The 26,604-nt window shown below is 39.7% G+C and overlaps 1 protein-coding gene across 16 annotated transcripts in view; it reads left to right on the forward strand.

Annotated features, from left to right (window-relative positions):
• LOC138804873 (supervillin-like) overlaps positions 1 to 26,604 on the forward strand; it is a 137,786-nt gene that overhangs the window by 55,614 nt on the left and 55,568 nt on the right. For 7 of the 16 annotated variants that reach the window (XM_069989384.1, XM_069989372.1, XM_069989374.1 and 4 more), the window contains exons 4-13: positions 5,025 to 5,082; positions 5,178 to 5,329; positions 8,143 to 8,794; positions 17,182 to 17,262; positions 19,894 to 20,763; positions 21,123 to 21,293; positions 21,913 to 21,947; positions 22,533 to 22,594; positions 23,268 to 23,407; positions 25,074 to 25,169. In XM_069989384.1, the coding sequence (XP_069845485.1) occupies positions 5,075 to 5,082; positions 5,178 to 5,329; positions 8,143 to 8,794; positions 17,182 to 17,262; positions 19,894 to 20,763; positions 21,123 to 21,293; positions 21,913 to 21,947; positions 22,533 to 22,594; positions 23,268 to 23,407; positions 25,074 to 25,169 (2,267 nt within the window). In that variant the 5' untranslated portion in view covers positions 5,025 to 5,074. Of the gene's footprint in view, positions 1 to 3,740; positions 3,982 to 5,024; positions 5,083 to 5,177; positions 5,330 to 8,142; positions 8,795 to 17,181; positions 17,263 to 19,893; positions 20,764 to 21,122; positions 21,294 to 21,912; positions 21,948 to 22,532; positions 22,595 to 23,267; positions 23,408 to 25,073; positions 25,170 to 26,604 lie in introns of all 16 variants that reach the window. The other 9 variants (XM_069989377.1, XM_069989383.1, XM_069989385.1 and 6 more) reach the window with 6 other exon arrangements.

Consider the following 26,604-nt stretch of genomic DNA (forward strand, 5'->3'; position numbering starts at 1 on the left):
GGTTCTACATTTCCCAAGAAATATCATGACACATGACTCATATAAAAGCATAAAATCTTAATGTAGCCAAGTGCTAATGGCCCATGCCTATAATCCCACCTACTCAGGAAGCTGAGATCTGAGAATTGAGCTTTGAAGCCAGCCAGCAGACAAATCCAAGAGACTGTTATCTCCATTAGCCTACAAAAAGCTGGAAGTGGAAATAGGGCTCAGGTGGTAATACCAATCTTGATCAAAAAAGCTAGGGGAGAGCACGTTGGCCCTGAGTTCAAGCCCCAGTACTAGCACCAAAAAGAAAGAAAAAAGCTCTTAATATATTTGAAAGCAAAATAGAACATTACAACATTACTTATTATAACGGAAATTAGATGATCTATTCTTGTTTGTATCTGAATTGTATAATGACTAATATCACTGAACCTAAACCACTCATGAATTATAATTAGGAAATAGCATTCAGTCAATTGAATTGTGACTATTTGATCTAATTTCAGAGAACAATTTTATTGATAATTGTTAGGAAATACTAAAAAAAATCTTGAAATAAACAAGCATCATGGCTGCAGCTTACTCTTAAATGGCTTGGAAAAATATTACAAAACTACCCATGGAGAGAGAAGAGAAGGAACACCAAATGTGTCTTTAAACTTTTCTATTGGTGATAGATTACATTAAAAGTTGTTTAAAATTTTGAAAGAAAACTGTCAAAGTTGTCGGTCAGGCTTGGGATGTGACTCAGGAATAGAGCACTTGCCTAATATGCATGAGATTTCATCCCCAGTGCTATAATACATGTGTATATATCAGAAAACTTAGACATACATATTAGCTAGTAGATAACTGAAATAGAACTGTACATAGCCCCTAAATATTAAGCAATGAACTTATAACATAGATTTCCACAGTGTGATAGTCCCAACTTTACTAATAACTGAAAAAAAAGAGAGAAAATATTTATTTTGGCTCTTAGTTAACCAGCAAAAGGCTGGAAGGGGAGCTATGATTCAAGTGGTAGAGTGCTAGCCTTGAGCACAAAAGCCAAACAAGAGCACAAGGCCCTGAGTTCAAGTCCCAGTACAAGCATGTGCACAAAAAAGAATAATAAGTCAGGCACTGGTGGCTCTTCCCTATCATCCTAGCTACTCAGGAAGCTGCCATCTGAGGATCATGATTAGAAGCCAGCCCAGGCAGGAAAAGTCCATGAGACTCTCTAATTAACCACTAGAAAACCAGAAGTGCTGTGGCTCAAAGTGGTAGAGCACTATCCTTGAGCAAAAAAGCACAAAGATAGCACCCAGGCTCTGAGTTCAAGCCCCATGACCTGACTGATCAAAAAATAAATAAAGTTATAGTTGTTACTGTGTTGTTTTTAATCTCACTTCAGGATCAGAGAGAACTGACTGTAAGACATGGTTTCCACCTCCCTACTCTGTGGTGGATGACTATTAGCTTCCAGGAGTGACCATTTGGAGCTCAAATCCACATGTGCTTGAGAAGATTTCAGTGATGTTTGTCTTGTCCAGGAGTATGAAAGTCCAGGAGGACAGGCAGTCTGGCAGAAATCTTTACACCTAAGTTGATGACTCTGAATCTAGGATAATCCCTAGGAGGTTTTGGGGGGAAGAAGCATTTTTGTGTTACAGGAACTGAGAACTATTTTGCACTTAATAACAGTTCCCCTTAAAAAAGCACCAGTGTCCTGTAGCTGTCTGTGTCCTTTTCTAGGACTGGCCTTCTGAGTATGTGGACCAGATAGATGAAGAGCATCTGTGTGTGTGTGTGTGTGTGTGTGTGTGTGTGTGTGTGTGTGTGTGTGTGTGTGTGTGTGTGTGTGTGTGTGTGTGTGTGTGTGTGTGTGTGTGTGTATGTGTGTTCAGTAATCTCCAGAGACTTTCCTTCCCACAAGTAGAAGTGAATTGCTTACCCTTGCCAACATCTATTCTTGAAGGGATGGAGGGTATGCCCTGCCTGGGTCCCTCCCCTTTCTGTCCCTCTCCAGGCTAAGGTTGAGTTTCGGTGATGACCTGTGGTTCTAACCATTGTGGATCTCTGCTCATCTTCTCCTGGATCTTAGAGAATGTCGCTGCTGAGTGGTAATAGTAATAGGAATGAATAGTAGAGCTTTATCATGCTTGAGATGTTTGTGTGAGTTTACTTCATTAGTGGATCATTCCTTGTGAAATATGGAAATGAATAATGGCTGGAAGCAACTTCCTTCTTAGCTTTTTTTTTTTTTACTGGTTGTAATCTTTATTGAAAATGTCTTGAGGTCCATTATTTCTACAGAAAAATTTAAAAATCAAAAATTAAACTAGTAGACATGAATTTTGAACAGTCTTCTTGTTAGAACAAAGAAAAAAGGTATATCTTAACTTTTTCCATGAAAAGTTATATTATGTGTAATATAATGAAGAAAAGGTTAGCATAATGGTAGTATTAATATACCACTGTGTGTATCTCAATTATGGGTTGAGGCCTGGGTTTAAACATAACTTTCAGGGCTGTTGGAATTAAATTTCAATAACTTATAGAGCAATCTTTGGAAAATATAGACCCATTCTCCTCTTTTGGGCTTTGGACTTTAAATAATTAAGTAAATCTCTTTAGTGTACATCATCCTTGAAAATATTTTCAAAATGTGTACTACTGCCCATTAAAGTTTTATCACCATAATCTAACACAAGCTAATTCTTTAACTGGGAAGCTGTTCTTAGCCAACCCCTCTTATACTATCCAGACAGGATGCTCTATTATTATAGCCTTGTGTGTCTTCTAAATGGGAACATGACTAACAATGCAGGTCTAGCTTACTTCTTCCTCCAGCTGCTTTGATTCTGGGGGAAGAAACAGGATAATGTGTGTGTGTGTGTGTGTGTGTGTGTGTGTGTGTGTGTGTGTGTGTGTGTGTGTGTGTGTGTGTGTGTGTGTGTATGAGAGAGAGACAGAGAAAGAGAATGAGAGAGTCGGGGTGGGGAGAGAGAGAGAGAGAATTCTGGAGCCTCAAACTCTCACTTGGCTTTTTTACTCAAGGTTGGTGCTCTTCTACTTGAGCCTTACCTCCACCACCAGCTATTGGCTGGTTAATTGCCTTCAAACTTGGCTTCTTGGGCTGGCTTTGAACTGTGATTCTCAGATCTCAGTCTCCTGAGTAGGGAGGGTTATATACATGAGCCACTGATGCCTAACTGATTGACTTTTTTTGGCCAGTCCTGGGACTTGAACTCAGGACCTGTGAACTGTCTCTGAGCCTCTTTGTGCTCAAGGCTAGTGCTCTACCACTTAAGCCACAGTGCCACACTTCTGGCTTTTTCTGAGTAGTTTATTGGAGATAAGAGTCTCACAGACTTCCCTGCCAGGCTGGCTTTGAACCACAATCCTCAGATCTCAGCCTCTTGAGTAGATAGGACTACAGGTGTGAGCTGACTACCTTAACAAAAGCCAGTTCCCTTATAGTTGTAAGACAGCTGCCCTGAAAAATAAACAAAAACAGTCATGCCTCTAACACAAGAGACTTACAAACATCGGGTGTGTAAGTGAATAGTTGTACCTCATAGCTAAAAAAAGAAATTCAAATAGTTATAAATCAGATTCAGACAGAAGATGAGATGTAGCTCAGTGACAGAACACTTGTCTAGTATGTGCTAAGGCCCTGGATTCAATTCCCACCATGGCAAAGAAAAATAAATTCATTAAATTCCTTGTATTCATGTCCTCTCCTTTTTGTTTTTCCTATAACTCAGCCTTCAAAATGATGCTGCCCTGGGCTATCTGACTACCTAGCCCCTCTCCTCCCTCTGTCATCCCTTCCTGAGTCTTCAATAGAATCCTCTCAGATGAGCCCTTATGGATCATGCAGTGAAGGAGGATTGCAAATGTGATCTTTATTCTCTTCCAATTTTGTTCATTTCTCCAAAGAAAAAATTGTTTGACATTTCAGACAATCGTATCTCTGTTGACAACCTCCCAACCATCTGAATAATGGTTTGTATTTTTGTTTGTTTGTTTGTTTTGATGTAGGGTTTAGTTCCTCCAAAACACTCAGACAAACCACCTAAATTATTTGGAGAAAACAAAAGTTAACATTTCCTGCTTAATTAAATCATAGAATAAAACAGGAATCGCTATGAGTTCATGAAGGTAGATTGCAGATGGTCCTGTGGATTTCATAGTACTAGTTTGTACTTTTGTGATTGTTTTCCAGAATAAAAGCTTAAAGTAAAGGTGGGCATGTGGTGTATACTTGTAATCCCAGATACATTGGAATCAGAGTTAGGAAGATGTTGTTCTCAGGCAGGACCCAGGCAAAAACATGAGACCCTATCTGAAAAAATAAGGCAAAAGAAAAGGCTCAAGTGGTATAGTGCCTGCCAAACAAGTACACGACTGAGTTCATGCCCAGTACCACCAAAAAGTCAACAAAAAGTAATAAGTTTTATAGTACTTTGTTAAACCTAACAGTTCAAAATAGATAGCTCTTGGAGTTTCTGTTTAAAGCAAAGCAAAAATAAATAAGTACCAGTGGTTCATGCTTGTAATCCTAGCTCAGGAGGCTGAAATTTAACGATCCGCACTTTGGAGCCAGCCCAAGCAGGAAAGTCCACAAGACTTTTATGTCCAATAAACTAAAAAAAAAATGGAGCTATGGCTCAAGTGGTAGAATGAAAGAAGCTCAGGGACAGTGCCCAGGCCAAGTTCTAGTATTGGCACAACTCAAAAAGTTTAAAAAAAAATTACTAGAGAGAGCTTACAAGTCAGGCCTCCTTTGACTTCCCTGGGTAAAGTAAACCTGCTTTTTGAACCTGTACTTGTCGGTCCGAACTGTGATGCATGTGTATGTCTATGTGTACCCATACTCATTTGGAGTTTGCTTTCAATTAATCAGGAAGTTGGTCCATAATATACATTACCATTGTATAGAAGCAAAGAAGAGAAGTTAAAGTTGCATAAACAGGCTTCATGAATGAATGAGATGAATGCATTACTCCTAACCATACGACTTCCCTTTGTCTTTTGCTTTGTTTCAGTTGCAGACTTAAGAAAAATCTTTGAACCAAAGAGGAAAGAGATTTTAGAAATGAAGAGGTAAGGGACTGAAGAATAGAGGGCTTTATTCTCTTCTCCTTCGGCCCTGATTCTTCCCATGATGATTTACTGTACCTTTCTTGGTATATTCACAGAAAAGAAAGAATTGCCAGGCGCTTGGAAGGAATCGAAAACGATGCCCAGCCCATCCTCTTGCAGAGTTGCACAGGGCTGGTGACCCATCGTCTCTTGGAGGAAGACACACCCAGATACATGCGCGCCACTGACCCTGCCAGCCCCCACATTGGTGAGCATGAGCAGCCCTCCTCAGGCAGGCTGTTTGGCAAGTACCCAGTGCTATTCCAGTCCAGCTCAATGGTATTGGAAGATGAGATGTTCAGGCATCTACTTTTTAAAAATTACATTAGTTGTGCTGGATGCTGGATGCTGGTGGCTCTTGTCTCTCATCCTAGCTAGGGAGGTTGAGATCTGAGGATCACAATTTGAACCACCAAAAAAGCTGGAAGTAGAGATGTGGCTCAAGTGGTAGAGCAACAACCTTGAGCAAAAACATGAGGAACAGTGCCCATGTCTTGAGTTCAAACCCAGTACCAGCCCCTACCCCCTCAAAAAATACATTTATTATGCAGAGGATTTCATTGTTACATTTCCACACATTTACTGTATAGTCCAATCAATCTTACCTCCTCTGTCTTTCCTTTTTATGCATTTTTGTTAAAAAACAGTGTCAATACATAAGCAGTCACTACCTCATAGGCTTGGTCCTCCCATATTGCAGCAGTAAGAAATGACTTCTAGGGGTACATTGTTGAGTAACGGAAAGCCAGACATTTCTGCCTTAGACTTGGGACTCTTAAAGGTAATTATTATGTTTTTCTGTGTCTATCTGTCTATACCCTCAGGGCCTACTGTAGGATCTACTGTCAGAAACTTTTAGTAAATGTTATTTTAGTATTGGAATGAATGTGATAACTATCTAAAACTAAATGTTCCAGTGCCTCACAAAGTGAGGGTAATGGCCTTTGGCAGGGAGAGTAAAGGCAAAGCTGAACCTTGATCAGTTTTAATTCTTCCTCTTAAGCTTTTATTCAGCAGTTTACTTAATTTTGGTGTATGTAGACATACTGCATATAGGTTTTTCTCTTTCTCTTTCTTCCTTCCTCTCTCTCTTTCTCTCTGTCTGTCTGTCTGTCTCTGTCTGTCTGTCTATCTCTGTGTGTGTCTCTCTCTCTCTTTGTTTTTTTTTTGTGTTGCTTCTGGGCCTTGAACTCAGGGCCTAGTTACTATCCTCAAGCTTTTATGCTCAATTTTAGCACTCTACGACTTCAACCACAGCTCCACTTTCACTTTTTTTTGGAGGTAACAGACTTTCCTGCCTGAGCTGGCTTTGAGCTGTGATCTTCAGATCTTAGCCTCCTGAGGATTACAGTCTTGAACCACTGGCACCCAGCTAGATGTAATATTATATAATATGTCAAATGTGACCATCACTGAGAGTCATTGTTATGGACACCGGATGTCCAGTTTGACCTTGACCCCAGCAGAAGGGGACCCACTCAGAGCTGATGCTCCAGTCCCCAATCCCTGGCTTCCAAGCTCTGTGCTACTATTTTGTTGTTGTTGCCAGTGTTTTCTAGTTTCTTCCTTAAGAAATAGCTGTTGATTTCACATCATAATGCTATCCATTTACATGTGTCTATAGTTTCTAATTTCCTGTGGCTAGAAAACCAAAACTATTATTTCTAATTATATACAGGAAGAAATAAGAACTGGTCAGAATACCAAAAATTATAGCCAGAAATGAAATATTCAGCTATGTAGTTTATGCTTTTACATCATATAGTAGTAAGATAGAGAGACTTGTTTTTGTGGAAAAACTCTCACTGTGTAGCCCAGGCTAACCTGGAACTCAAAATCCTCTTGTCTCAACCTCCCAAGTGCTAGGTTTACAGCACCAATAGGAAAGAATTGTTTAATAAAATGATTCTGGGAAATAAGCTAGACAAGGGGTAAAGGAGGGACACATTCTTTTTTATACTTCATACCAATCCAAAAAATGCATTCTAGCTACTTGAGCTATTAATTCAGTGAAAATAGTTGGTAAATATTAAAATATGTACACTGAGCTCAAATAGATGAGAAAAGACTTTCAAAACACAGTAACAATGGGAAACAAATCACCAGACAATTAGATCAGCTGACCTAACTGCTTAACAGTTAACATATGCACTTCTAAGAAAATCTTACAAATGCTTACACATAGAAGCAAAGTTAAACTGTAAGCTTGTTTGAAAATATTTCTGAAGACAAAGGCCTAATGTTCCTATTAAAGTTTACGCAAACCAATAACAATGATACCATGAATCAGTGTTGCAAAGAGCAGTAAGCTTGAGCAGACATTGCCTAAGAAAAAGAAAAGGAAAATGATTAATAAACAAAAGAGAAATACACATCTTCCCTTTTTTAATGATCAAAAGCATTTTTTTAAAAAAGAAATAATCTGTAATTATGAAGGGACACATATTGCAAATATAAGTATGAACGGATACAGACTTTATAGAAGTTCTTATTATTTTTCAATACCATAGTGGAAACAAGGCCCTACATGTTAATCATTGAGCCATTACTACTGAGCTTCATTCCCAGCCCTGTAGAGATAATTGATCATTTAGAAAATACCTTAACTTGAGTGTTAGTGGCTTATGCCTATAATCTAGCTACTCAGGAGACTGAGCACTGAGGACCAAAGTTTAAAGCCAGCCTGGGCAAAAAAGTCCAGTTAACCAGCAAAAAGACAGAAACGGAGATATGGCTCAAGTAGTAGAATGTTAACCTTGAGCAAAAAGCTAAGGGACATCTTTTAGACCATGAGTTCAAGTTGCAGTATGACATAATAATAATAATAACAACAGCAACAATGATAACAACAACAAAATAAATAAGAAATTAATGGTGGTTGGACATTGAAGAGCACTGGAGAGAAATCAGTCAGTCCATGGCAGCCTAGGCACTCCATTGCTCATGGTGAACAGTGTCAGAATTATGGATATGTGTCTATGCTTGATCTCCATACGTATTATTCATGTGGTCTGCTTGTAGGCCGGTCCAATGAAGAGGAGGAAACTTCTGGTTCTTCTTTAGAGAAGCACACTCAAGCTCAGTGCTGCACTGAGACCACAGGCATCCACAGTGATCCCACCTGTAGTTCAGGTTCCATGGACACTCACAGTCTTGAGTCGAAAGCTGAAAGAATTGCGAGGTACAAAGCAGAAAGGAGACGGCAACTGGCAGAGAAATATGGACTGACTCTGGATCCCGAGGCTCACTCTGAATATTCATCACGTTATACCAAATCCAGGAAGGACCCGGATGCTGTGGAGAAACGAGGAGGAGTAAGTGATAAGCATGAAGAGTCAAGTTCTCCATACTCTAGGGCTGAGGGCCTGGGGCTCAGGACCTCCGTGGTGGACTCCAAGGAATACACCCTCCACTGGAATGAAACTTCTGACAAGGAGGTGCTGCTCAACGTGGAAAACCAAAGACGAGGTCAAGAGCTGAGTGCCACCCGCCAGGCCCATGACCTGCCCCCAACAGTGGAGAATTCCTCATCCTTCTCATTCTCTGGGCGAGGCGCCTCCATCACCGAAGTGCCAAGATCCCCCAAACAAGTGCCCAGCTCCTCCCTTCAGCAATCTGCCTCCCCAAACCACTCCATCAGTGACCCCCCACTGCCCTCTGAGGCTCGATCCAGGTAAGCACAGGGTATGGTGCTAACTGAGACAGGAAATCCAGGACTATCCTTTCTTTCCCTTTGCCTCTGTGTAGTGTAGTGGGAATGCAGTTCACGTTCTCGGCAAGTCTTTGCTCTATAGGGAAATAAGATCTTTTTCTTTTCCATTTATAACAAATAGGTTCTTCCAAAGCAAGATACTTTGTGTACAGGTTTGGTGTCATAAAGATACTTTCACAGAAGCCTTACTACAAATCCATCCTTTTACCATGTGTCTCATTTACCGTTCGTAATTGCTATTTTTGGTTCATTTTTCTATATTGGTACACAAGATTTAGGATGCTTCTTTCATTCTCTGACAGCAATGAGGTATGAACTTGGGGTCTTACACTTTCTAGGAATGTGCCACGTGAGCCACTCCACAAGCTCTTTTTGTATTGGTTATTTTTGAGATAAGGTCTTGCTTTGTGCCTGACCCTGGACTGTGATCCTCCTATTTGTGCTTTCCTGTGTAGTTGGGATGACACGTGTACACTAGCACACCCAGCTGGTTGAGATGGAGTCTCAAGAATGTTTTGTCTTACTGGCCTTTAATTATATATATTATAATCCTCCAGATTTCTAACCTTTCAAATAGCTAGGATTATGGGCATAAGCCACTACAACAGGCCAAGAATTAGAGCTTTTGTTGACTGCTTAGTGTTTAGAACCCCAAAGCAAATATAATGCTAATCAGGGAAGAGGGCTCAAGTTGGGATATAGACTCTTACTGCCTCAAGTACTGCTAAATGTAAGTATAATATGTGGTTACCTAAGTATGCCTGTATACTAGGGGAAATTTTCGTGTACAGACCCCTCCAGCTCCCAAGTAGCTGATATTACAGATGTGTACCACTACACTTGGCTGTGATGCAAGCTGTTTATTGACAAGAATGACACATGACTTATCTTTGGTACTTCTCAGAGCTTATTTAACTCACACTATTATTATTCTTCACGTAGTAGGAACTCAGTAAGCATGTCAAGTGAACCTGAATTACTAATTGTACTTGTGCTATTGGCTGCATTATTCAGTGTAAAGGAAAAAATGAATCAGAAGAATGGAGCAGGGTACTATGCTTAGAATGAAGTTTTTCTGCAATATAGTAACATGTTCATTGAACTACTAAGAATGAGAAGCGGGGAGGAGCTGTGCAAGGCACTTACAGCTTATTTCTGATTACATTTGCTCATTCCTGATGAGAGGTGTGAGTCTGAAAACCATCTCCAAAGTCTAGAGATCCTGTAGTGCTTGTTGAGCCTTGCCTGTGGCCATGTACTAATAGAATGTGCACAGGAGAATGTAGGCATCGCATTCAGTGCCCTGCCTTAGCTTGGTCTACTCTGGCAAGGAGAAGTTCTAATATATGCCCCAGGAACCTGTCAGAGTGTTATGAAAAGCAGATCTGAGATCTGTTCTCTAAGGAGTCCTCCCATTGTCTCACAGATTCATTTCATTGGGAGACTAGAATCATCCCTACCTTTCAACCCCTGGACTTGCAAACATCTGCACTCCCCACCCTGGTAGCTTTTAGCTGCTGATCTATGGTTAAATTTATTCCTACTTTTTTGTGACATATTTAATTCTGTTCTCACTGCCAAGTGGTATTGACTTAAATATGAATATCTCCCAAAATACCAGCAATGTACAATATCTAAAAATTCAAAGTGTATTCAATTTTAAATGTAAAATTATGTCTGGGAGCACAAGCTCTTTTATATTCATGCACCTGTGCATTTATACAAAGCAGCAATTTTTCTATCAGGCAGTTCTTAAGAAATCATCTGTAAATTTTAATGAGATACAGAAATATAGAAGTTAACTATCCATTATTCTGCAGCTGAATATGTGTTTTGATTAGAAGCTTTTATATAATTAGTGCTGGACACCCACCTGATGAAGCTAATTTTATTGGTGTGATGAAAACAAGCATTTCTTTTAGAAAAGGTCTGGTCTGTAGGCAAGGCTAGTGTAGAACTCACTATACTACCAACACTGGCCTAAATGATCCAGTTTTAGCCTCCTGAATGCTGGGATTATAGCCATATACCACCACCCTGGTTTAAGAAGCACTTTTTGTCTATTGACTTTTAGGTGTTAGAGAGAGCTAAAAGCATATACTATTATGTACTTAGGGATACAAATTAAGAGTAACTAACCATCGGCTTCTATGAAACTTTAGGGTGAGCTCTTACTAATAATACAATTCTCTGCTAGCCAGTTACCACATCAAACACTATTTCACCTAAAATCACTACCTCCTTGTTCAGTGACCCTATACCTCTCTCTCAATGGAGATAACCTCTGCCCTACAGGGGACTGAGCTCACACCAAGACCCCACAAAATATATTTTCTATGTTAAAGAATTTTTAGATTCATGGGACCACAGGTTACTTTGAAGATCATTTAGTTTAAAGATCTATTTTATACATAGGAGAAAGAAACCAAGGACTGGAAAGATGAGATTTAAAACTACTTTGATAAAACTGAGACCAACAGACTAGATGTCATAGTTTATTCTGTAATATTGGCTACTCCGGAGGTATAGATAGGAGGATTGTGGTTAAAGGCCTACGTAGGCAAAAGCTAGCACAAGAGCTTATCTGAAAAGTAAACTAAAAGCAAAAGGATTGAGAGTACGGCTCAAGTGAGGTCATGAGTTCAATCCCTAGTATTATAAAAAGAAACAAAAACTGAGACTATCTATCCATTTATTCATGTTCTCTGTTTACTTTGGGGTTTTTTTGTTTTTGTTTTTATTTATGTATCTCCCATCACAGTTGGAAAGAATTTGTTGGCTTACCCTTTGAAGGTTAGAGATTCAGCAAAGATTATTCAGGAGCCTTATATAAATCATTTTGGATAACACACACACTTCTTAAAAACTTTGTCCTTATAATCAGAAAAAGAAGTTTGTAGTCTAAGATGATTCATTCGTTAGTCATCTGTCTGCCTCATCAGTGTTGATTTCTGAGTTAATTTCAGCTCTAATGGAGTTGATTATTTAAGAAAATTATCTTGAGCGTTCTGGGTGTGTAACATTGGGCTCGTAGCTGGGAATATCATTAAAAATGTGAGAAGTGATCACGAGACCTGGGTGATAATTTTTGTAGAGAACAGACTTGGGTGTCACCAAGGATAGCCAATCAATTCTTTTCCCTTGGAGAAGTGATCATAGTTAAACTAAGGCCTAAAGGATGTAGTGAGTTCGTCAGGATAGGAATGAGATGAGAAACCCAATCATGGGACACCACATGTGCCCTGAGAAGACACTTGGTCTTTGCTTTATGGACAGTGGCAAGTGGATGAAAAGTTTTAAACCAAGGATAATAGGTTATATATTTGAGGAGAAAAAAACAAAGCACAGTGGAGTAATGTGGAGAACAGGTGTAAAGAATAATCCATTCCAGCCAGGAAGTGTGAAGAGAGGGTTAGTCACAGTTACCTTGACAGAATGAGGGCTCTGGTCCTGAACTTTTTCATTCCCATGATCCTCTTGGCATTTCATTAATTGAACTTGGGGATGTTGATGATAGGGTGGTTGGATTTCTAAAGACTTGCAAATGAGTTTCATGACAAGAGGAATCAAAGAGAGGAGAGGGAGATGGAGGAGGAAGAAAGATGAGAAAGAGGGAAGAGAGAGAGGAGGAGGAGAGGATAAGGACAAGAGAACCCATAGAACAATGATTAGTGCGTTAGCTTCCCATTACTATAATGAAATAATATAGGCACTTAAATTATAAACAGAAAAAAGAGTCATTTAGCTCATGAGTTTGGAGGTCCCAGTCTAAGATCAGATAACTGCATTGCTTGGGCCTTTGGCAAGAACAGCATACCATGGCAAGAGCTCATGGTGGAACACACCACTTAACATCACCAGCCAGGAAGCAAAGAGAAAGACTGAGGCACTTAACATTGTCATTATCAGAGGTGTTGATGCTAAAGCAGATGTGGTATCAGGGCCATACTATATCAGCATGGTCACTGTGGTGATAATGATTCTTCTAGATAAAGGAAAAATGGACAAGCAATGGTAGATTATGAACTGTCTCACAGGTCCGCTTCACTTAGATCTCAGGAGAAGGGATCATGGGACATTCTAGAACAAGGCTGCCTCACCCTACAAGAGGACTGAGAAGTTTTATTGTAATTTTCCTAAATATTGCCAGCCTCATGATGTAGGTATTTATATCAGTTGGTAAGGACAATTTCAACAACTACTTCAGCAGAGACTTAAGAGAAGAATACACAACTTGTCTTAATCATTTTCATATCTCTTTCCCAGATCCAGCCCAGCATGACTCAACAGATTATCTACTTTTTATGCCTATTTGTTGTTTCTTTTAGTTTGCAACCTTAAGGTTAGAAACTAGGTCCTGGAACATGCTAGGAAAGCCCCCTACCACTGAGCTACATCATATCTCCAGCCCAACAAGTCACTTCAAACTGAATGCCCTGCTGTTTTCTATATAAGTTTAAACAGTCACCAAACTCTAGCAGTGCTGCATTCAATATCCAATCTGCAGACTCTGTAACTTTTAAGAGACTTGTGCCTCAATATAAATCATCGATTGCTCTCTTCATCAAGAAAGCCATGCCGTGAAGAATTCTGCTGAATGTAACAGCAGACTTGGTGACACTCATTTTCTTTGGGTTCAAGCCTTTTATCTTATCATGGTCTAGAGGCACCAATCATTTGAATACACCAAGAACAGAGCTTGTTTATACTGCAGCTCTTTTCACATTGCCTGGGGTTGGAATTCTGTTATATGGTCTTGAATCAATGTTATCATAAATAGAAAACTGTGAGAGAGGAGCATGAAAGTGAACAACTATTATGGGCTGCCTTGTGAACTCGGGCCTCAGCCCTGAAAGACTGAGTACTGATGCTAACAGTGAATATAATAAAGCTTCTTCTCTCAAGATATTACCTGTCCAAGTGAGGATAGGGACATAGTAGAGGGGAGAATGACAGGACAGGATGTGTGAATGTGGGTGGGCAGATCAGGGTATGGAGGCTTAGAGTGCATTCTGAGGGCTTTGGGTTTTATCCTAAATAATACATATATATATATGTATATATATATATATACATATATATATATGGGTATCTATAGCCATGTAAAGGTTTCAAAAGGAGGAATGATCAATATATCTTACATTTTCAAAGAATTGCTATACCTGCTAAACTGAAAGATTATAGATGAGCAAGGGAAAAAAATAGGTAAAATAATCAAGCCATCTTTTCTGTAATAAGTGAAAGAGATGGGAGTGTGAGTTGACCTAAAAGGCCTAAAAAAATAGCCTACATTTTGTAGAATTTGCTGATGATTTCATGTGCACTCTGTATGAAACAGAGAAGTCAAAGGTTAATCTCTATGGTTTGGTTGTTTGCCCATTTGGGGAAGTAGAGTAGATCCCAAGACAAGTTTTGTTTGTATTTTGGGTAGGTAGGCTAAATTTGAAGGTGAAGGGTGCTGGGGATTGACTTCAGGACTTCATACATGCTATGGATATATTAGGCTGCCTGACCAGCCCTTGCGTATGTTGAATTTAAGGTTTATACTGTATTTCCAAATGGAAATATCAAGTAGTCAGTTGAATCGAGGAGTATGGAATTTAAAGGCAGATGCTCAGGCTATTTGATGGTAGATGGACAAGAGGAAGGCTAGAGACCATCACAGGGACTTTCTAGTCTGGGTGAGAGGGAGAATCAACATTTTTTTAAAGCTGGTAAGCGAGACAAAAAGCAGATGAAGGGGTAAGCATTGGTATCCGGGCTACTGGCTTGACAGTGACCACACCCCATGTAGGAAGTCACCAGGGTGTGCTGTGCACAATATGTAGTTATCAAATTGAGGTCTTTCCTGATCTTTCCTGTCTTTTCCTCTTTCATTGGTAGGAAACCTCACCTAAATATTTATTAGCAAACTTCAAGGATCCTGGAAGCCTTGTATGCAGAAATTCTGTCCTAAATTATTCTTGCTGAGCTGGAGTTATAGTCACTCAGTGATAGATCATTTGCCTGGCATGTGTAAGGCCCTGGGTTTAATCCCAGCATTGGAAAAGTAAGCCAAACTAATCAGCCAAATCAAACAAACTAAATCTCTCCTGCTTTCAATTTTATGACAAATGTAATTGAATGACTTCCGAATGGAATTTCTATATATATGAACTCATTATAACTCATATACTTACAGTTTTATGTTGTCTGTGAAGAAGAAGAGGAGACCACCATTTGGAAATGTTTAGCATATTCTATGTACAATGCCTTCACATAGATTTGTTTATTGCTTTTGAGTAAGATGCATTTGTGTATGTTATATAAGATGTGTTAGGCTTGGAGTCTTGTTATCATGATAATAGATAGTTGTTTGGTTTGGGGCTAGTTCCTTATTCCAGTAGTAATGAGACATAGACTCCAGCAAATCCTACTGTATTTGGGTATAATTTCCATTTTATAAATGCCAACCCAACCTAGTTTTGACCAAGCCTCTGTTCATTTTTTATGGTGATACCAATCAAGTTGTATACATGGTCACATTCAAAAGTGTTGAATAGAAACACAGAATTTACAAAAATACTCTCATAGAAAAAGACACTCAACCTTTAAAATAACTGTGAGAGAGATGTGTTCACTATATTAATTTGGTGTTGCTTTCCAAAGCAATGATGAAGTGTTCCCTTTTGTCTCGCTAAGTTTTATTAGGACTTTTCTAGTGGCTGGGTGCCTGTGGCCCAAGCCTATAAACCTGGTTAAAACTAGAGATTACAGTTTGAAGCCAGCAAAGGCAGTAAAGTTGGTGAGATTCTATTTCCAGTTGGCCAGATAAAGGCATGGTTCAAGTGGTAGAGCATCAGCCTTGAATAAAAAGTTGAGTGACTATTCAAGACGTTGAGTTCACAGTGCTTGGGGGCGGGCGGGGGGGAAGGCGGGGAGAATTCCTTAGCTGCACATGGTGCATTGAACTATTCTTATGTTCAAATAAAAGCTGGGAAACAGAACCCTTTATGACCCCAAAATAAAATGATTTTATGTATGTCTGAATGCTTTATTTCCTATGAGGTAAAATTACTGTAATGCTGGGAATCAGGAAATGAGTGATAGATTTGGATGTAGAAAAACTGGAGGATTCTACTGAAGAAATACAGAACCCCAAGCATAAAATAGGACTGACCAAGGGGTACAAAAGATGTGACCATCTTTCACCAGTCAGCTTGAACCAAAGTTTGAACTAAAATAATTTTAGAAAATTAATTTAATTACAATTCTTATTCTACATTTTTGAAAGTTGCTTGGAGCGGGCAGTGTGCTTCCAACCTGAGGCTGAAACTTTGCAGACAGATTCTTAAGTACTAAGCTGATAAGTGTTTTAAGTCACCTGCTAGATTTCTGGTCCTTTTTAAAAAATTTTATTTTATTATAAAGATGCTGAACAGAGGGGTTACTGTTACATAAGTAAGGTAATGAGTACATTTCCTGTCACGCATTGTTACCCCCTCCCTTGTTTCTCTCCCACTCTCCCTTCCCCCTCCATGTGGTAAGAGGATGTAGTGGGTAGTTTGGTTATTCCTACTGTGGTTTGTTTTGCATTGTTAGCACAAGGTTTTCCTGGCCTATGATTTTTCCTAATAATATCTTCAGCATGCTTTGGTTCCATTCTGCCTTGCATTATGTATTCTTGAGTGTTGAAGAATGGATAGTTAAATAGCATGTAATCTTATAATGCAAGGTTTGTCATGGCCAGGATAAAACCCTTTCTATTATTACCTCTCAAATCTTACTTAATTTAGGATGGTTTACAGAAAAGTAGCTAACAGAGAATTGTCTAAGTGACCTGAATAATTAGCATTTGTAACTGTATTAGTTACATCATTTTTAGTAATAGCCACTAAAGATACGATCTCACCAGAATTTTGTTTTATATCCTTCATGTGGTAGGTATTGTTTGGCATGGACCTTATTTTCACATATTGCTCTCTACCAGTGTGTCTCAATGAAAACTCACCAATGTTAAATTGCTTTGTATTTTATTCCAACTTCTTGCAAGAAGTTGGTATTTGTGGGCAGAGTGTTGACTGTCACAGACTCCTTGCTAATAATTTAAATGATATGGAAAATACTTTCTCTGTCGACTTTACGAAGAGCTATTTTTATCTCGATATTTGTAGTATGTTGGATGTCTTAGAAATTCCATGAAGCCAATATACACCCCAAGGCAGAATGTGCCTATCTTCTGTTTTCAAAAGCCAGGGTTATTTTCTTTAAAAAAAAAAACCTTCAGATTTTGTTATAATAATAAAGTCTGTGTGTATGTTGACATTTGAACAGAAATTACCTGAAGTTTTATTTTTTGTACATGGTAGTACAGGGAAGCCCAAACATGAGTGGTTTCTCCAGAAAGATTCCGAAGGGGACACACCTTCACTTATCAACTGGCCTTCCAGGTACCTGTCCAGTTGAAATTCTGTGGCTTGTGTTCAATGGATGCTTTGCTACTTTCCTTCTGACTTGCCTGGCTAATACTGACTCTCTCCTCTTAAACTTTTTAAAATAATGGCAGTGCATTTGAAAATCACATGTTCAAAAGGAAGTTTTTTTCTGATCATAGGCTTTTCTCCTCCCATTGTCTAACCAATAATGCTGGCAGTTTTTCTCTTTCCTGGTATCCCATTTCCTAATCCTACCAAATCGCATGCTTTCCTCCTTTCTCACCAGTTCATATAGAACTGGCCAGTTGGGGGCAGTAGTGAGTGCCTTATTAGACCTCTTATGGCTGAATCTCACTACCCAGCCCGTGTCCCCTTTAGCCAGTGTCCTCTCTGCCTAGACTCTAGCCCCTATGTTTTCAAGTCTCCTTGACATGAAAACAGTACTTAATTTTCAATGGTTAAAAAAGCAGACAAAACCCCCGGTCATTTCAATTTTAAGAAAGGAGGCAAGGAAGGGCAGAAAAAATAAGAATGAGTGAATCATTAGAGGACAAACAAGCGAGGTCTCAGTTTTTCTAACAGTGAGTTTATTCTCAAACAAGAACAGCACTGAGATTGTCTGTTATGAGAGGCACACATTCCACAAGAGAACGTGACTGTGTCTAAGCCTTCTCTTGATTAACAAAGATTGCAAATATGAAAACCTCCAACATTGGCTGGTATTAAAACGGTGCGGGAGAAAATAATTATCAGATTGCTTCTTTTTCCCCCATAAAATGTTCGTAGTAACCCCCTTTATGTGTGTCTTGGATATTTTTTTTTAATGAAGTATCCAGGTACTCTGTCTGAAAACAGAGGACATTATTTTGTTTTTGTTTTTGTATTTTATCCAAAAAACAATCTTGTCTCTAAAGGGCCTGTTCTATTCCATAAACCATTTGTCATAAATAATTAATTACTTTTGTGGAGTCATGTTAAGTAAGATGAAAGTTCTGCATTTCCCCCAAGAAATAATTTCTCCCTCTCCAAATGCCTTTTTTTAATTAAAAAACAACAACAACTGTGTCTACCTGAACTCAGGGCTTTGTGTTCTTGCTCAGTTTTATTGCTTATGGCTAGTGCTCCACCACTTGAGCCACACCTGCAGCCCAGCACTTTGCTGGTTAATTGGAGATGGAGTCTCTTAGACTTTGCTGTTCAGACTGACTTTGATTTCAGCCTCCAGAGTAGTTAGGATTACAAATCTGAGCCACAGTGCCTAGTAAGCCTTCTTACCTACCTAATCAGTAGTCCATTCTATTTGAATGGCTCCCCTTTTACATAGTATTTCAAAAAATAAAAGAAGCAGCTAACACTAAGGATTGTGCACTCTTTGCTAAGCAGTAAGCCATGTGCTTTGCCAACATCCCTTTATCTTTTGGCACTGCTGGTTTGTTGTTGCTGGCAATCCCAAAGTTTTGAACTTAAGACCCTCACACCTGCTTGGCTTCCTGGCTTAGCTGGCATTCTACCACTTCCACCACACCTCTAGCCTGGCTTTTTACTTGTTATTCTGGAGATGGAATGTAGTAGACTTTTCTGCTCAGCTTGACTTTGAACTGAGACTCTCCATAAGTCAACCACCTGAGTCACTAGAATTATACAAATGAGCCACTGGTACCCAGCTTGTTGGATTTTGCTTGCTTTATTTTATTTTCTCTTTCTGCTGTGCTGGGGATGGAACCCGCACTTCATACGTGTTAGGCAGGTTGTCTACCACTGAGCTACATTCCCAGCCCACTACTATTTCTGTGTAAAAAGGTAAAGTACCGGACACTTAAGAAGGACAGGTAAGTTCTCTAAGACTTTTAAGATCCTAGAGCCCGACTCCTGGCTAATTTTCTTTTGCAGTGTTGGACAAAAGCTTTTGAAGTGTTTAAGTAGCTAGAAACAGCAAAGAACAATCTCTTTCTGGATTGCTCTTTAACTACAAGTATAACAGCAGTTCCAGAGGGAATGGACGGGAAATGTTATTAATTCTCTCAACAGTACTTTTTCCTCTAATACTGTGTTGATGCTCATTATACCAAGGACTCCCAACTACTCACCTGTCATGAGTAAATAAATATAATCAGCATTGCATGAAAGTTTGAGTGCTTCGAGAGAGAGGTGATTATCGTATCTTTAGCTCAATCATGCCTAATCACAAATACCCTTACATTTCTAGGAATCATTGAAATCCCAACATTTAATTAATAGTTCTACGTTTCCTTGGAAGTCTCCCGCCACTAACCCCAGAATCCATATCCAGGTCCATGTCTTGTGCATGCACATTAATGCTTAACGGTGGTGTTCATAATGAATTTTTCTTTCTTCTGGATATTGGTTTAGTCAAAAGAAATGCATTCTCCCCCAAGGCAGGGTCTGGCCTTTCTAAGCTTCATGAAGGATAGTTAGTTTTGCAACACACTGGCAAATTTGGAAAGTTAATCCCCAATCCTTTTATCTGGCAAGGATTGAGTGTTTACATTAAATACCAATATGCTTTTGTGTGTGTGTAAATTCTTCTCTTTGAGTTGATTTCCACTGATAACTTGTCATATGTGCATGCTTCCTTCTTCAGCAGGGACTGCACTTTGCAACTTAAACCCTTTTTCTTTCTTCAAGAGTTAAAGTTAGAGAAAAATTGGTGAAAGAGGAGAGTGCTCGCAGCAGCCCCGAACTCACCTCCGAGCCATTAACTCAGAGGAGACATCAACCAGTGCCAGTCCATTATCTGTCCTTTCAGTCAGAAAATTCCGCCTTTGACAGGGTCATGAGCAAAGCAGTGAGCTCTGGGCAACAGCTTAGCCGTGGTTGTGTCCAGCCAGAAAATCCCATCCACACTGTCAAGTTGGTAACTACAGAAACCCCAGAACATGTGTCTGAAAGCAGCTGGGTGGGATCAGCCACTTTGGATGTCATAAATCCTCCCACATTGAAGATTCTAGAAGGTGAGCCAAGGGATGTTCCAGCCCTCCATATTTGTGAGTCAAAAGCAGAAGATGCGCCCTTCTCTGAAGCACCTGAGAAGAGCCATAAAACGGTCGTTACCTTAAAGGATGGAATTGGAATGAGCTTCCAAGATTCCCCTCACAACGAGAACTTAGGTAAGCTCGTCGTTAGCACTGTCACCTTAGAGCATCACAAGGAACCACAAGCTCAGCACGAGCCTGCTGAGAGAACAAGCCGGAGTGAGATGGTTCTGTATGTTCAGAGTGAGCCTGTATCTCAAGATGCCACGTTGACCCATCACCCAAAGAAAGCCTCTCCAAGGAAGCACAAGGTCCTTACCCGCTCGCTATCTGATTACATGGGTCCCCCTCAGCTCCAGGCTTTAAGACAGAAGGACCCAGCCTCAAAGCGAGAGCTGGAGCTACCGACCTCCAAGGCTGCAGGCACCTGTGCAGAAGCAGCCGTGCTGGACACAAAAGTCTCTGTTGCCCAGCTCCGAAATGCATTTCTGGAGTCTGCCAGAGCCAGCAAGAAACCTGAACTGTAGGTGATGTTTCCAACCTTTTCCTGGTGTGTCCCTTGCACGTCTTTGGCAGAATGGTTTTCTACTCAACTCGTGTTGTGTGGTGCACTGAAGCATTAGCTTAGCTCACAAATGTGTGAAGGGCTGACTATAAGGAAATGGCTCACCAACTACCATTTGGCTTGTGCCTACTAATGGGAAAGTAGAAGAGTAAGTGGGTCTGTGGAATGTTCCACCTCCGTGTGTGCATGATAGAGAGATGCAGAGAGATCTAATCACTTGTGCCTTGACCCACTGAGATGCATAAATCTTTGCTTTCTTCTCTTTCTCTATCTTTCCACTTCCTTACTGCACATTCTCCATCTTCTGATTCTAAAAGCCAATCACGGGTTGAGAGATCAACTGAAGGCGTTAACTTGTCTACCAGTATGGAACAGGAGAGAGGGTCCCGGAAACCAAGACGCTATTTTTCTCCTGGTGAAAGTAGAAAAACTTCCGAGAGATTTAGAACTCAACCTATAACCTCAGCAGAACGAAAGGAATCAGATCGGTAGGCATGCATACATGTAGTTCTGTGGTCTAGGAACATAAAAGAGACGGAAGAATTCTTACCACCCTAACAATCATATGGGACATTGATGATTCCAAACTTCTTCCACTAATCTCAAAAGGATGTTTATTGGGCTTATTTAAGTGTATTTTCAAAGAAGGTAGACTTTTCCAACAGGATGGTTTTAAATTGTACTCACTTGTCAACTGTAATTTTGTTTTTATAGGTTCTTCATGTTCTTATTAAGTTGGAATCTGTATGAAATATCTTTCAGATTTTCCATGTATTTTGTATTCATATAATGAATGGCCACTTGTGGTATTCAAGTTTTTATATATTACCATGCTACTCATAGAAATGTTAAGGTTCATCGAAACAGTTTCTCATCAGCTCTGTGTAATAACTTATCCTGGCTTCTTCCACGGGGTGTGCACGTGACTAGGATTGTATCTTCACTCAACCCACAGTGTTCATTAACAACTCTATGTGGTATTCACACCACGGTGATACACTCTGAGAGAGAACCATTGCAGCTTGACTGTTGTTTTCAATGGGATGTTTCTTTGTGGCTCTTCCTCCCAGCACTAACTTTTATTACTATCTGCTAATGTCTTTCTAGGTATACATCAAGTTCAGAAATGCCAACTGTTGAGGGCAAGTATCTGTTTTTCTTTTTCTTCTCTTTTATACCTTCTTGATTTTGTTTAAATAATGAGAGCTTTAGCTTTGTGAGTAAGATTGTAGAGCCTATAAATCTCTTTTCCTCAAGCTTCCTTTCTGTAAATATAATAAAACCTTGTTAAAATTTTCATCTGAGCTTTCCTTATAGTTATAGAAGCTAACAGAATCTTTAAGTGAACAATAGCCAATCAACCAAAAAAAGTGAACAAAATGAACCCAAAAAAATGAACCAAAAACCAACAGGTTTTTCTTGCTGTTCTTCAATAGTAAGAACAGTTCCTTTTGTACAGTCTATTCTTAAAGTCATCATGAGTCAAATACTGTAGCACAAAATCACCAACTAGAATGGCACAGTATGATTTAGCTTGATTTGAATTGTGGTGGGAATTAGTACCTTTTCATTGAACAGAAAAAAGAAAAAACAGAAAATACTCCCCCTTAATCATTTCAGTTCACCTATTCTTACATATGAGGGCTTCCCAGGTAAATCTGGGAAAGCATCTCAGAAATATTAAACTTTCTAATGATGTTTCATTTTCATTTCATGGATTCTTACAGACGAAGAAAAGGTAGATGAACGAGCCAAGCTAAGTGTTGCTGCCAAGAGGCTGCTTTTCAGGGTAAGAAGTGCAAACAGGCTTGTTAGAAAGAATAACACCAAAGCAGAAAGACTGATCCCTGGGGCTCTGGTATTTTCCCATACTTCTAGGAACTCCAAGATGCCCTCACCTGAGTTAGTCAGTGTTCTCTAACATAACAAAGTACCTGAGGTAGTCAATTTACAGAGAAGAAAAGTTTAAGAGGTGCCAGTCTGAGCAGTTGGACCTGTTGCTTTGGACCCATAACCAGGCAGTACATCATGGCAGGAGCACAAGTCAGAAGAAGCTGTTCACCTCACAGTGGCCAGCAATAAAAGAGAAAGAAGAGGCAGGAATCAATCCCCCAGGCCCCTTTGAGGCCACACCTCCAATGACCTGGAGACCTCCCACTAAAGCCAACCCCTTAAAGGTTCCATTCCCTCTCAATAATACCAAGTGAAGGACCAAGCTTTGGTTTTATACATGAGCCTTAGGGAGCAGGGGCGCTCACTGGAAATCCAGTCTATAGCATTGACTCTGTTTTGACTAACCACCCAACTGCCCAGCCTGGAAGCGTTCAATTCTGATCATGACCAGTCAAGTCAGGATCACTGCTGTCCCCTCCTGTGAGTCCTATGGAAGAACAAAGATATTTTTGCTGCCCCAAATTTCTTTCCTTTGATTTGTGAAGATTCCACAATGTTTCCCATGTTAGGAAATGGAGAAATCATTTGACGAACAAAGTGTTCCAAGGAGACGCTCGAGAAACTCGGCCGTGGAGCAAAGACTACGGCGGCTCCAGGACAGATCACACACCCAGCCCATCACCACTGAGGAAGTGGTCATTGCAGCCACGTGAGTCTGCGCTGGGCTTTCCTGGCCCTGCCAGTGATGGCTTCCTTCTGAAAAGGGATTTAGAGAGTTGTGAGTGAAAAGGAAGTGATAGCGAGATGCTTTGTCTTGATGCCATGGAGAGGTTGATGTTCCCAGATTTTCTCCACTGCCATCTTTGTAATGGGATGTGTTCCCTGTCATAGTTCCTAAGAAACATCTAATGATATCGTTTCATTGTTTATTTTCCTCGTGCATTGTTTGGATTTTCTTTTTATCTTGTTACTTTCTTCTTTTTTTCCCCCCTGGGGGTTGGGGGGTACTGGGATGGGTACTGGGAATTGAACTCTGGGCCTCTCGCTTGCCAGGTAAGCGCTGTACCACTTGAGCCATACCCCTAGTCCTTGTGCTTTTAATTTGTTTTGCAAAGAGGCTCTCGTGCTAACTTTCCCTAGGCTGGGCTCCTCAGACCAATCCTCTGGTCTCCTCCTCCCAAGGAGCTGGGATTGTACATAAGCATCACCACATCTGGCTTTGTTTTATCTCTTTTGTGATGAAAAGCGTAAAGCATGAAAGTAGATGACCCATAGTGAACCCTCAGCTTCAGAATTTGCCAATTCCTGGCTGGTATTTCTTCATCTTTATCCTCACCTATTCCCCCTTTCCTCCTGCACGATATTTAAGCAAACCCTAGACTTTGCATCTATAAATAGTTTAGGACATAGTTCTAAGAGACAAAAAGGTTCATTTTGTTTATAGATAATCACCAAAAATGTTTTTAAAAGTAATTGACAATTGAGTAACTTTCCAAACTATACAGGACATCCATTTGGACCACTATATTCTGGTATGTTCAGATTTTTTCAAAGTAATTTTCAAAGGTGATTGCTTGGGCCAAGCAAAACTGTGTATTTTAAAGTTATTTATTTATTTAATGAACTTAGGTTTGCTAGGCAGGTGCTTTACCACTTGAGGCAAGCCCCAGCTCTTCTTTCTTTGGTTATTTTTTTGAAGAGATTCTCACTTTTTGTCTGTGCCAGCTAGTTCCAGAGTTTTCTCATTTATGCTTCCCAAGTACCTAGGATGACAAGTATGAACCACAATGCCCTTTTTTTTTTATTGGTTGAGATGGAATCTCAAACTTTTTTCCTGGGCTAGCCTTAGTAGCTCGTATTACAGAGATAAGCCACCACCCCTAAACAATAATGATTGTTTTAGAAAAGTAGATTGAGGGCAGGAGATATGGCTCAAGTGGTAGATCACCTGCCTAACAAATACAAGGGCAAACCTCTAGTACCACCAAAAAATACACATTTGAAAGCATGGGCACACCCATTTGCTGATAGCTAACATGCTTTTTAATATTATTTTAAAAATTAGGGTGTTTATTTGAAAGATGAATCTTTTTTGAGCCCCACTCTTAAGGCTATTCCATTTACTCTGAGCAGCTTCTATCTCTGATTTCCTAAGCTGGTAATTGCTTTCAAAGTTTGTGTGTAGATTGTTGTGGGTTTTGTTTGTTTGTTTCTTGTTTTTCTTGCTCTCAACTTAGTTAAGAAACATTTTTGGTAAAATATTTGATTTAACATTTCTGAATTTCAAACTATGCTTTCTTTAATGCTTCTTTTCTTCTCTCCTGTGGATGCTCACTTCCCTCCCCACATCTTTTCCTTGGCAATTGCTTTTAAAGTGAGCCTACCCCTGCATCGTGTTCTGGGGTCACCCACCCTGGAATGGCGAGACTTCCTAGTCCCACTGTAGCTAAGAATGCTGTACAGCCTCCCAGGTACTGGACATAATAGCTGCATGCCATACCCAGTGCCACTCCACTGGGCTACATATTGCTGTGAAAAACTTGAATGCCTTCTCTTTGTCTGACAAACAAGTCAGTGTGGTGTTCTGAAACATGGCATTTTGTTTTGTGGTAGTACAAGTTTCTGATCATTTTGTGTCTGCCTGCATGAGAAAACATTGTCCATCTGCTTACATTATGTGTTAGGAGCAGTGACACTAACTTACTTACCCATTCGTTTTGGTTCTGTTTTCCATCATACCAGTCATCCCTCAAACATTTCATTTTTCATCTTTATAACACTAGCACTTCAAGACTAATCGGAAAATTGAACCTTAATGTGTACACTGGAATTCTGATAAGAGTCGGTTATATATTAAACACATGTGGACACAAATACATATTTAAAACAATTCTGTTTCTAATTCAGAGCCACATAATGCTGTTCTATTTTGGGTTTGATTGTTGATATTTTGCTGTTAGGTTTTTAATTGTAGTGCTTTGATATTATGTCTTTAGAGCATGTAAATATTTCTTTGTTTGGCTGTTATGGGCCAAAACATGAAGGCTAAAAATAAGATTCAAAGATATTAAATAACAATTCCTGAGGAACTGGTATAATCCAGAAGTCGAAATGGTTGAGGAAATAAATAGTTGGGAAAATGAGACTGCAGAAGTGTCCCAAGTTCCCGAGGTCTTCATTGTGCTGGTTATAACCTATGCTCAAAAAGGCTCTGAGCTCTGGGACAGCCTGGGAATCAGTGGATTTTTTTTCCTGATCCTGGAGCTTGAACTCAGGGCCATCTCGCTCTCCCTTAGCTTTTTTTTTTTTCAAAGTTGGTACTCTACCAGTTGAGCCACAGCTCCATTTTTTTTTTGTTTTTTTGCTGGCTAATTGGAGAGAAGATAAATCTCACAGACTTTTCTGCCCAGACTGACTTTGAACCAAGATCCTCAGATCTCAGCCTCCTGATTAGCTAGGATTACAAACGTGTACCATCAGAGCCCAGCTAAATCAATGATTAATCAGAGTAAAAGCAGAATATACTTCTTTCTAGACTATATAATGAGATTTCTATGGCAGAATGAATTTTGTTGGAGACTTTTCAAGATTCACATTGACCACATAAACTAAAAGCCTTCCTTCTCTTCTGACTGGAAATTGGAAGGATTTGTTATTATTCACTAGTACTACCCAAGGCCTTGAGCATGCTATGCAAGCCTCCTATCACTGAGCTACATCCCCAGCCATAGTAGGAGTGATTTATATTCACTTAAAACTTTGACCACTTTTCAAAGGTTTAGAGTTAAGTACCTTTTAAAAACTGATAGAGAGAAAATGCTATACTGAAGCAATGAAATGAAAATTATACCATTTAGGGCTGGGAAGGTGGCTCAGTGGTAGAGTGCTTGCCTTGCATGCATGAGG

Source organism: Dipodomys merriami, unplaced genomic scaffold, assembly GCF_024711535.1.
Source record: "Dipodomys merriami isolate MVZ:Mamm:240054 unplaced genomic scaffold, mDipMer1.0.p SCAF_378, whole genome shotgun sequence".
NCBI classification, from domain to species: Eukaryota; Metazoa; Chordata; class Mammalia; order Rodentia; family Heteromyidae; genus Dipodomys; species Dipodomys merriami.